Here is a 12,437-nt window from a genome sequence, read left to right on the forward strand (position 1 = left end):
ACTGGCTTGTGGGGTGGGGGTGTTATAGGTCACGATACATTTTGCTGACCTACATACCCATCAGGCCAGCTGGGGGGTCCAGGTACTGTCTGCCTTCTCAATGATATGTCGATTTGGAAAAAGAGTGTACTAAGTAAATGAAATGTAATTAAATATAATTCTGCAAGCTGGGTAGACAGGTAATGTTACCTATTTGCATTAATAGTATATTTTCATAATTAGCTCACAGTTCCATCTACAGGTGTAGACGTTCCCCTGTCACCAAGCGTTCCTCTTCCAGAGTGAAGATAATGTGAAATCATTCTCACCCAGGTGCACTAGGAAGACTCACTCAGTCTCTCTCTTTCTCTTGCAGCCTCACCTCTCTGAGAAAGAGGCCATGATGTGTAGATCGGATGTGGGGCAGTTGTCACAATGCAGGGTGCAGGCGAGTGCAGGTGACATTTCCACTGGCAGATTACAGGAGCACATATTGTATTAGGAGGAAACGTCACCATGACCCTATCTTCTCAGTCCTGGTCTTAAAGGTCTCTCATTTCCAAAATGACAATGAAATTGTAATTAATATCTTGATGCCACTGAAATAGCGTGGCATTTTGGCAGGGGACTGATTTCACATTGTATGCGGGGGCACTGGGGAGAGGTTAAATGCACAACATCTACTCACAACAATGCTGTATCATTGTTTTCATCATTTTCTCATTTCTGAACGTGCACAGAATCACCGCCTTTGTACGCGGCCACGGACTTTATTGAGTTAATGTAATTTAACCAGTTTAAAACGCTGTGTACATCAGAAATTTTGCATTGAGTTATGTTCGAACTAGTGTAGTTTTTCATTTAACCAATGATGTTTAATACCTGCCAACACTGAACTGTGATCAAATATCAATAGAAAAAAAAGTAAAAGAACGCACTGGAACCTTTGGGTAGTTGTTTCCGTTAAGACGGTGATACAAATCTCATTTCTCTCATTCATTGTTTTCTATACCTCGACTGCTGGGTGACTTATGAAACAGTACAATACTGAAAACCATCTTAGGCATGGAACACAGGTGAGGATAAGGGCTCCCTGCACATTTCTGAACCAGTTACCTAAATGTATTTTTTCAGGAAATACAAGGCTTAACCAGTACACAGTGGTTTTCGACGTTTGCCTAGTAGCTTAGTATTTGTTCTTCGTATTAAAATATGCCCAATATTCGTAACAAATTGACTGTAAGAATGTGTAACTGACAGCTATATTACCCAATTGCTATTGGGAGAAAAGGCGTGTTCTGGTTGCGCAGTAGCTACTGCTGACTGGCAGACAGCGATTACAAATGAGATGAACGGTTCTTAATTGACACCTCTAGCGGACCTATCGACGAAAGACAAGTTACGACGTGTTGTTCCGGCCGAGCCAATCGGAGGGAAAGGGAAGGCGGTGCAAAGAGCGGGTGGGTAGCAACAGTTGCCCCGGTGAGGACGAAGCGCCATAGCCACGGTAGTCCTGGCGACAAGAACCCAGCAACGAGAATCAACAACAACAGCACGATTTTTAAAAAAATAATAAAATACAAAATACCGGGTGAAAATTCACAGGAATTTAGAGGTGAAATAACTTATTTTACTTGTTAGATGTCTAAGGTTTCTAATGAAACAAATAGCAAAGGCTGTTGTTTTATTTTTCGTCTTGTGTTTTCATGTCATGTTAACCAAAGACGAACTACTCAGCTAGCGACCAGGCTGACTGGGCGGAGAGGTCCTTTGCGGGGCTAAGGGGTTAAGGGACGGCACGCTTAGAAAAGCCAAAGTCTAAGTATGCTGGCGATTGGTGTTATTGTGGCACAAAATGGCGGGTGCTGGATACACGAATGCACAGTACTTTTAGTTGTGAAGGCTGGCTTTGACAAATAAAAGAGAGTCGCAGCCGCGTTTCATGCCAGTCACATTGTGCACTCCAAAGGGGAACCTCGCAGGCTGCCTCCGATCTCCGCTTTCCGGTGCGGTGGCGTGTGACACAGCCTTGTGTACTTGGTTACGGTGCTGTCCGGACCCGTCTTGTCCAAGTGATTGTTGCCTTTTAAGCATTTTAAAATGAGCCGAAAATAAAGTAGTGCATGCGAGAGACCAGCCCTGGTCAATGGCGGTTAAAGGTGCTTCATCAGACCGACTGACAGGAGAGTGCGAGGTGTGTTTCCGTAGCGGGGGACCGGAGGGGCGTGTCTGACCTCGGTGGCCCAGCCGTCGGTTTCTGTCGGAGCGGCGGCGGCCACTATAGTGAACTACGGTTCAGAGATGGCGTGGAGAGCGCGGAAAGTTTCGTGAATATTTACCCGTGGACTTGTTGGCTGCCTATTAAAAACGAGGAAGAATATTTCATTTATTAACTGCAGCCATTGAATTCATTACAGTGTAATATTTCAAGTAATGAATGTCCTTTCGACTTTGTTACTGGGTACTTTTTAGTTCAAAGTCCCTTTTGAGTTGGTACTGAGTGCTATTTGGCGACTTTTTTTCCATCATAACACTTAAAAATGTCCAAAAAATCAAGCATCGAAATATTACAGCAAAAACAAAAAAAAATGGTATTAAAGGATTTGTGATAAAGTTTGGGATGTGTACAATACAGGACCTGTAGTTTTACACGCAAAAAAAGACTGGTAACATGCGTGATGGGATGAAAATTGGTTAGAAAGACCTCTGCTGAAAGTAGGAACACGCCACTGCACGCAGTGATCACATCACAGAAGCCTGCGATCATCTTTCAAGTAACAGGACACCAGAAGTTCGCTTCCTTCTGTGTACAGACCCATCACCCCCCCTGCTTCTAGGGCATGCATCCATCCATCCCTCACCTCTGCAACAACCTGTAAAACTAAATCTACTGAAAAGGCAGTAATGCAATGGATTTGTGCCATCACCTCTGACATAGAAAGGCTTTTACTAATACCCACAATAGCCGGTTTTTCCAGAACGTATTTGTAATGGTCCGCGTAGTGAAAGACAGATACTTTTACGTTTCATTTTGAACTTGTGCATGTGTTCTAACGCTTTCTCTATTTCCTAGTTACCATCATGGCGACTCCAGGCTACTCGGGGGAGCTGCAGCAGGCCTCACAACCACAGGGTGGCGCTGTGGGCGCAGCTCCCGGGCAGCCCTCTGCTGCTCCCCCCGTTACACTCCCGGGACCGCCTCAGTTTCTGGCCGACCTGCAGACCAGCGCCGCTGCTCCGACCTCCACACCACCGGCCGGACAGACCACGCCGCCCACCCCCAGCAGCCGCCCCCACTCCCGCCCCCACCACTCCGACGCAGTACGTCACTGCTGAGATCCAGAGCTCCCCCGCACAGTCCAGCAGCGGTCAGACTGCAGCCCAGTATATCGTGGTGACCGTCACAGGTATGGCGCTGGAAAACGCAAGCAGGCCCTGACACGTGCATACGATGCGCGGCTTCGGCCAGGCTGCAGGTCGTGTGAAATCTCCACTTTCGTGTGATCGCTACCCCTCCCTTTCTGTTCCTCAAATCAGGCACAACCAAACAGTGAGTGGGCTGCATGTTTACTGGCGGGATGCCAGTCGTCTTATTGCAGCTGCCATATATTATACAAATTCATTTAATAAGTCCATTTGCTTGTTCTGATTAAATGTACCGCTCATCTCTACGCCTAAGTGCTCAATCTGTCTGCTGCTTATTATGCAAAGATGCTCGTTTGCATTGTTTTGTGTGATTTGGTCTTGTTTTCAGAATGAAAGAATTCAGTGCTCAGATCTTTAGAACTTCACAATACAAGTTGAGGAGCATTTCTGAGTAATGAGATAAAATATTAATGCAGCTTTTTTTGACCATGAAAGGCAATTCATATAGAATGAAAAAGATTAAGCCAGACTATTCTTCAGACAAGTATTGAAAGAAGATCGTTTAAATTTAAAGCAAAATGAATCATTTGTGTGTCCCAACTCAGAAGTATGAATTTATCTTCCGTTAATTCTCTGAACTTACCAAAACCAAAGACACCAGAACATAAAATCAGTCAGTTTCTCACTGAAACCTTCACAGCAAAATTCAATCAGTTCACTTATGTTAAAAGTATTTGTATGACTTTGTTGCTCATAGAAACTGAAAAGATGAGTGTAACTTCCTGACGTCCTGATGTGCTGCTTCGGTGGAAGATTTGATTCAGGCTATGATACCACAACAGAACCCTCGACAAAGCTACTGTTACCATAGAGACAGTGACTTTGAAGCCAACTGCTGGGGAAGGTTTCCCCGAAAAAGCAGCATCTTCATGTAACTGCTGATGTGACTCCTGACACATTGACCGCAACCCCCCCCCCCCCCCCCCCCCCCCCCCGCCCGCCTACCCCCACCTGCCCACCCCCACCTGCAGAAGGCGCTCTGCACTCCAGCGACTCCATCTCAGAGAGCAGCCCCCCTGCAGTGCCGGTGCAGACAGGGGTCCCCACGCAGGTGGTGCAGCAGGTGCAGGTAAGTACCCCATCTGTCGCACAGCTGGCCTGGGAATGACGCAGCCACCTCCACCGTCGTTTCCTACTCCCTTCCAGTGCATGCTGCAGTTATTAGCCTCTTGTGTTACTCTGTTCTTACGACGGGGGGGTTCCCTCCTTGGATGTTTTTGTTTGAACTGGATGACTATACTGGTGTTTAGTCAATTCATGATGTCTGTGCTCCCCCTCCCCTCCCCCCCCCCCCACACCTACTCTGGGGACCCCTCCCCATGTTACATGTAGATTTCAGTGTGCACAGGTGCATCCTGTAGTCCATGAGTGAATAAATTCACTGTAAATTATAAAGTGCTCCCTCCCCTCCTCCCCACCCCCAAGAGGTCAGTCGTGCAGCAGGTGGGATCGCAGGCAGGCAAGACTGGACAGACCACCCAGCTGACTGTCACTAATCTGCAGCCTGTGCATCTGACACCAGAGGTGAGGGACTGTGGGTCACATGCTGACACTGACATTCACACATACGGACACAACTATACACACGCACATATATACAGACACGTGAACACTGACATTCACACACATTTATACGCCTGTGCGTTGGCCTTGTGTTTATGTTTCTGTGTGTGTATGTCTGCTGCTCTGTGTCTGTTCCTGTGTGTGTTCCTATGTTTGTGTGTGTGTGTGTGTGTGTGTCCGTGTCCTTTGAGGTGTCATTGTATAAGGCCAAAGTGCTACTCTGTGATTTGCTGAAACTGTATACCTACATTCCAGATATCTCTGTGTCACAGTCTCTGTCTCTGTTTGGTACAAGCAGCAACTCCAGCAAGTCCCAGTGCAGCATGTGTACACCAGTCAGGTGCAGTATGTGGAGGAAGGAGATGCCAGCTACTCCACCAGCACTATGTGAGTTATGGGTTAGACACTGCAGGCTCGCACTGACTCATGGGCACTGTGAATGGGTTTGGGTTAGACACTGCAGGCTCACACTAACTCGTGGGCACTGTGAATGGGTTTGGGTTAGACACTGCAGGCTCGCACTGACTCGTGGGCACTGTGAATGGGTTTGGGTTAGACACTGCAGGCTCACACTGATTCGTAGCACTGTGAATGGGTTTGGGTTAGACACTGCAGGCTCACACTGATTTGTAGCACTGTGAATGGGTTTGGGTTAGACACTGCAGGCTCACACTGATTCGTAGCACTGTGAATGGGTTTGGGTTAGACACTGCAGGCTCACACTAACTCGTGGGCACTGTGAATGGGTTTGGGTTAGACACTGCAGGCTCACACTGACTCGTGGGCACTGTGAATGGGTTTGGGTTAGACACTGCAGGCTCACACTGACTCGTGGGCACTGTGAATGGGTTTGGGTTAGACACTGCAGGCTCACACTGATTCGTAGCACTGTGAATGGGTTTGGGTTAGACACTGCAGGCTCACACTGATTTGTAGCACTGTGAATGGGTTTGGGTTAGACACTGCAGGCTCACACTGATTTGTAGCACTGTGAATGGGTTTGGGTTAGACACTGCAGGCTCACACTGATTTGTAGCACTGTGAATGGGTTTGGGTTAGACACTGCAGGCTCACACTGATTTGTAGCACTGTGAATGGGTTTGGGTTAGACACTGCAGGCTCACACTGATTTGTAGCACTGTGAATGGGTTTTGGTCGTGACATCATGAATGGATGGACATATTAGCTGTCATTCTACAAGCTTCTGATGTCACCTCTCTCTCTGCTCCTTTCTTTTCACTCCCTCTGTGTTTCGTTCCCTCGTTCTCCTTCCGCAGACGCTCTGGCAGCTACCCCTACTCCGAAAGCCCACTGTACAGCCAAGCCGTCACCACGCCCTACTACGAGGCCCCACCCGCCTCGGGGTCACAGGTCACGACCCCCGTGACCTCGCAGACAGCACCGGCGTCAGCCGGCACCGGCACAGTGTCCATGTTCGTCTCTGGGCCTGGGCAGATCGTGGCCACTGCCCCCTCGGGCACAGGAGGAGGGGCGCCAGCGGTAGCGGCGGGCGGAGCCTCTGGCGGAAGTGGTACTGGGGGTGAGGGTAACGTCACGGGGGGCAGCTATGTCATCCAGAGTGGGTATGTGCTGGGAAGTGGAAGCAGCAGCAACAGCAACAACAGCAGCAGCAGCAGCAGTAACCAGAACTACTCACACAACGCGCGGGCATCGCCGGCCACCGTGAGTATACTGACAGAGGGAGAGGCCAATAGCGTGCCGTCGGCAGACAAAAAGGTATGCAGGAGCCTCATCTATCCAGCCCTGTAGGGGGCGCCGCCATTTAATGTGTTGTCTGGAAAGGCAGACCCGTTTTAAGTAAAGGGGCTGTCCTAAGCCCAGTGCATGATGGGGAACCACATAATGACCGAAGCCAGTATTGACTGTGTATTGTGATTCAGCATGTTTCTGGCTTATCATGAAGCTCTTAAAGTTTAGTTTTAAAAATGCATGTGAGATCTGAGCCTGTAATTTCTGTGCACATGTAAAAATAACAGCAGTGCTGGGAAGGAATTGGTAGCCGGGTGATGCTGATGCCATTTGAGGGTGATGTGTCAGCGATGCACATCCGCTCAAGGTGGCTTGGGTTGCATACCTGCCTTGTGTGCCCCGGCACGCCATACAGACGCCTGGCAGCGGCCGGCCTGCCTGACGTCTCTGCCGATGTCCACCCCCAAACCCCGAACCACGTCGCAGGTGCAGTGGCTCCTGGAGAATTACGAAACGGCGGAGGGTGTGAGCCTGCCGCGCTCCACCCTCTACTGCCACTACCTGCTGCACTGCCAGGAGCAGAAGCTGGAGCCAGTGAACGCTGCCTCCTTTGGGAAACTCATCCGCTCCGTCTTCATGGGGCTGCGCACGCGGCGGCTGGGCACACGGTAACTACTATGCAGCATACGGAACACGGCGGATGGCACGCAACACACACCACTGCCCTGCTGTCATCGTGGGGGCGTCCAGGAAGCAGCCCCTTTAAATTAGGTGAAAATGATCCTGTCTATTTTTACGGCGACATTTAAGTCTCAGAAGTATATGTGAGACCCCGCTTTTATTTATACGTATCCCAGTGTCCCCAGTGTTGCACCCCATACCACCTGGGATAAGCTCCTGGCTCCCAGCCATCCTGGACACTCTGTTGGAGGACAAATGGACCCGCGTGTGTCTTCAGGACAATGTGCGCAGTTAGTCCTTGGTCCAAAGTCGTCGGCAGCTCTCAAGGGGGCCCTGCTGATGTAACACGCTGAGCGGCAGCTGATGCAAGAGAGAGGCGCAGCGCCGCAATAGCTGCCGATAGCAAGTGAAGGCTACCCAGAGCGACTGGGTCGGTTCTTCCCGCGCTGTCAGTCGCTGCGCAGCCCATCCGTTACTCTGCTGATCTCTGTCAGGAGTCGATGCTCACGTGGGATGAGCGGCGATTTGGGCGAGCTTCCCCAGGTTCCCATGGGGTTCCAACCACATTCCTCCGTCAGTTGGAGATTGCGCTCCGTGGATTGTGGCTGAATTATAAACGTCATTTTGACCGTTTGCGATTCAGGGGCAATTCCAAGTACCACTACTACGGGCTGCGGATCAAGGCCAGCTCCTCCCTGCAACGGCTGATGGAGGACCAGCAGCACCTGGCCATGAGGCAGCAGCCCTTCTCACAGAAGCAGAGGTAGCTGCGCGTCCCTCACTCCGCCCCTGCAACCCCCCTATCATGCATCTGACACTTTCGTTCCTCAGGATAAAGCCGGTCCAGAAGGTGGAGGGCATGACGAATGGGATGGCTCTCGGGGCGGGCCAGCAGCAGTCGGGGGGGCTGTCTGACATCAGCTCCCAAGTGCAGCAGTACCAGCAGTTCCTGGGTGAGCCCACTTACGTTTCTTACTGCTCAGAGGAGGAGGAAACTGCACTCACACTCTGCTCCTTGAATTTGACCCAAAGATTTTGATTGCATGATTGAAAGCCTTCTGCTACGCTCTCACTATGCTCTTGCTTCGCTCCTGCTACGCTCTCACTATGCTCTTGCTTCGCTCCTGCTACGCTCTCACTATGCTCTTGCTTCGCTCCTGCTACGTTCCCGCTGTGATCTCACTTAGCTTCTGATATGCTGTTGATACACTTCTGCTGTGCTCCTGCTAAGCTCCTGATACGCTCCTCCCCCCCCCCATGTACCCAGACGCCTCCCGCACCCTATCCGAGTTCCCCGAGATTGACTTGCAGGGCAGACCTTTGCCGGAGGGCATAGAGTTGGAGCACATCAAGAGCTTCCAGCTGCTGTACCGGGAGCACTGTGAGGTGCGTGTTGTCTGAGTCACTCCACTGTCCCCATTTGCCCTCCCTGTGTCCTTAGGGCTGTGCTCTGTCTGTCCCATGTGCCAGGCCATTCTGGATGTGATGATCAACCTGCAGTTCACTCTGGTGGAGACCCTGTGGAAGACCTTCTGGAGGTTCAGCGAGACACAGGCGGCCAGCACAAGCTCACTGTCAGTGTAAGGCTGCCCTCTCCTCAGCTGAGCCATGGCGCCTCCTAGTGGTAGCTCCTCTGTTGGGCATCACCTCCTCAATCGTTGCCTCTGCAGCCACGACGAGTCTGAGAAGCGACTGCCCAAGTCATGCCTGGTGCTGCTGTGCAAGTACGAGCCGGTACTGCGCTGGAGCCGGCAGTGCGACAACGCCCTCTACCAAGGCCTGGTGGAAGTGCTCATCCCTGATGTGCTGCGGCCCATCCCCAGTGAGAGCCCCCCCCCCCCCCCCCCCCGCCTGCTGCTGCACCTGCCGCTACCCCTAACACTAACAATGATGCTAATGAACGTGCTAATCTGATGCATGCCGAATCCTAGCACATGATTTAGCTGTCAAAGTGCTTGGGCTATGTTGAGATAACGAGAGGACGTCCCTCCCCCTAACAGGCGCCTTAACACAAGCCATTCGCAATTTTGCAAAGAGTCTGGAGAGCTGGCTGACCAACGCCATGATCAGCATCCCCGAGGAAATGGTCCGCATCAAGGTAGCCAAAGTGCAGCCCCTTGCCCCGCCGCACAATTACTCTGTTGCGGCCACACTGCACCGAATCAAAGCTGGCATCCTCATAGTGCCCCCTTCCTCCCTGCCAGGTGACGGCGGCCAGCGCGTTTGCGCAGACACTGCGCAGGTACACGTCTCTCAATCACCTGGCACAGGCGGCTCGCGCGGTCCTCCAGAACACCACGCAGATCAACCAGATGCTCAGCGACCTCAACCGCGTGGATTTCACCAACGTGCAGGTGCGTCCCAGTGGCCCGTGGGGCTGGCGTGTGACCATGTCAATGACAGGTCACCTGTACCTCTGCGAGGCCACACCCAGCCCATGTCTCCGCCTTGCCTCCAGGAGCAGGCCTCATGGGTGTGTCGCTGCGAGGACCGGGTGGTCCAGCGACTGGAGCAGGACTTCAAAGTCACACTGCAGCAGCAGAACTCACTGGAGCAGTGGGCCGCCTGGCTGGACGGGGTGGTCTCCCAGGTCCTAAAGCCCTACCAGGCTACCGCCGCCTTTCCCAAAGCCGCTAAGCTCTTCCTCCTGAAGTGGTCCTTCTACAGGTAAGGCTAATGAAGCACTCCTGAGCTTGGTAAATGTGCGTTAGCGGCCCGCTAATGCTAACCGGTCCCCGCAGCTCCATGGTGATCCGTGACCTGACCCTGCGCAGCGCCGCCAGCTTCGGCTCCTTCCACCTGATCCGGCTGCTGTATGATGAGTACATGTACTACCTGATAGAACAGCGGGTGGCCCAGGCCAAGGGCGAGACGCCCATTGCCGTCATGGGGGAGGTACTCCACATGCCGCCTTAGGGCATCTGACGCCACGGCGGTGACTCTGACACTCACACGATCGTTTATTCCTCAGTTCGCCAGTCTGGGCAGGAGCCTGAACACGCTGGATCCTGACAAAGGTGAGGGACTGCAGCCTGCCTGCACATGGCTTAGACCTGTGTTGTGGGGCTCACTGATCCTTTTACTTTTCTTAGAAGAGGAAGAGGAGGAAGAGGAGGAGAGCGAGGAGGAGGGCCAGGAGCTGTCACTTGCTGCCGTGGACCCCGTGGGCTTGGATGTGGAGACGATGGAGCCCCCCGCTAAGCTGGCCAGGACAGACCTCCAGGGGGTGCTGTTCAGCACCACAGACAACTGAGCGTGTGCCAGAGCGTGGCTGTTATCGCATGTGGTCCAGCCTTACCAGGCCTCATGGGGCCTTACCGAATAGAACCGGGTAGAGCATTAATTTAGTGGGCAGACACATTCACTAAATGGGCTGCATTATGGCTGTCCTGCACTCCCACCAAACCTGATGGGCGGCTGGCTGGAGATGACAGTACCCGTCAGTCACTGGTCCTAGAGCATCCCTGGCACTGTCTCCCCCCACCTTCCCGGAGGTGCTTGTGCTGTTGGGTGGGTGGTGTTGCATCGGTGTAGTATGGTCTGCTGTGTTTGCACTTAAGGATCATGGTATTTGTGGTATTGGGCCTGTAGGTGTTCCTGTGTGCCTTTGGTTTTGTTATAGTGGTTTCTGTGATGAAGTCATCACTCAGTCATGGAAGAGGAGATACATCATGTAACGATTTAAATCCGCGTCAGTCATCCGTGAATTACTGACCCTGTGCAATCAGTACAATATAAAATGTTTAATTATAACATCAGCTAGAGTTGTTACACAGAATATTCAGATTAAATTAGCTTTCCCTTAATGTCCTCACTGAATTCCGCCAGCGTGTTCCTGGTCTGACTACTGCAGCAGTAACCTCTCCCACTGCAGACGATCACTGTCTGCTGTATTAGTGCCATGGTTTCACTTGCCACTTTAAGCATCTGCAATCAGACTGGGAGGAGAAGTTGACTGCACTGCTTTGATTTAATGAAATCAGGAATTTCCAAGTATTCAGCACTGCCCTCCCCCCCACCAGTGCATTTCAGTGTTCCTTTCACAATCTAAAACTATGAGTTTCTCATGCACAGACCAACTATAAGCTGCCTTGAGGGGGATTTCGTTTCCTTCTTGCCTTATGAGGCAGTAAGTCTGAGGTCCCCGGGCCAGCACTACACCAGTGGCTGTGAGCAGGCTGCAGTGAGTCTGAGGTCCCCGGGCCGGCACTACGCCAGTGGCTGTGAGCAGGCTGCAGTGAGTCCGAGGTCCCCGGGCCGGCACTACGCCAGTGGCTGTGAGCAGGCTGCAGTGAGTCTGAGGTCCCAAGACCAGCACTGAGCCAGTGACTATCACTTAGTTTTCAGACAAACACTGAGGTACTCCCAGTGCTCCGCAGAATGGCACCTTTTCAAATATCACTTCACACTAAAGCCTGGAAATCATAGATCCTTAAACATACCATGTTGATCTTGAGATTCCAATACTACCATTTTTATTTGTAAAAAAGAAAAGAAACACAGATTGGTGGAATACGGCATTTTGTATATCTTTTCATAATTGTATTATACTTCGTAATAAGAACAAAAACAAACGTGCAAACATTTTATGACTGACACAGAATGCTTGTGCCTTTGGAAGTACCCGAATGCAGCGCATATGTTTTTCATTTTAAATGGCATAAATAAAGCATTTTTAATGATGCATATTGCCAGAATGGCATGGAAGTTCATTTTCTTTCCTCCGGGTAATTTACAGCAGTGCTGAGGTGCTTCAGTAATTTAAGGTTGTGTCACAGGCCACAGATCATTCATGGTGATTGAGACGGTTTGCTCCAATACGGGCACACCTAGTAGGATAAGCTCCGCCCACAAACCTTTTGGGTCTTCCACTGCCCGCAGCTGAAAGACACAGCTCGTTTTTATAATTTTTTTACAGGACCACTCCCTCCCCCATGTGCGGGGCCTGAGACAAGGGTTGAGCAACCAGCACGTTCTTCACAAATGTGCCATTTTGTTGGTTCGAGCTGCATAAACACCTTCTTTGACAGACCAAAGTAACATTTCAGTTATGGACCCTTATGAAGATTGTGAGCTTA

At 51.1% G+C, this 12,437-nt stretch overlaps 1 protein-coding gene across 1 annotated transcript; it reads left to right on the forward strand.

Moving 5' to 3' along the window:
- The first annotated feature begins 55 nt into the window (after positions 1 to 55).
- Positions 56 to 12,047, forward strand: rfx1a (regulatory factor X, 1a (influences HLA class II expression)). The gene is given in 19 exon segments (XM_048991718.1): positions 56 to 1,594; positions 3,053 to 3,263; positions 3,265 to 3,386; positions 4,377 to 4,474; positions 4,831 to 4,929; positions 5,267 to 5,355; positions 6,246 to 6,705; positions 7,165 to 7,346; positions 8,003 to 8,122; positions 8,191 to 8,312; positions 8,627 to 8,745; positions 8,830 to 8,939; positions 9,030 to 9,181; positions 9,360 to 9,457; positions 9,564 to 9,713; positions 9,818 to 10,026; positions 10,101 to 10,254; positions 10,331 to 10,376; positions 10,452 to 12,047. Coding segments are annotated over 18 exon segments (2,694 nt in total). The 5' UTR covers positions 56 to 1,594; positions 3,053 to 3,060; the 3' UTR covers positions 10,613 to 12,047.
- Positions 12,048 to 12,437: the final 390 nt, after the last annotated feature.

The sequence above is a fragment of the Brienomyrus brachyistius genome, chromosome 22 (assembly GCF_023856365.1).
Source record: "Brienomyrus brachyistius isolate T26 chromosome 22, BBRACH_0.4, whole genome shotgun sequence".
NCBI classification, from domain to species: Eukaryota; Metazoa; Chordata; class Actinopteri; order Osteoglossiformes; family Mormyridae; genus Brienomyrus; species Brienomyrus brachyistius.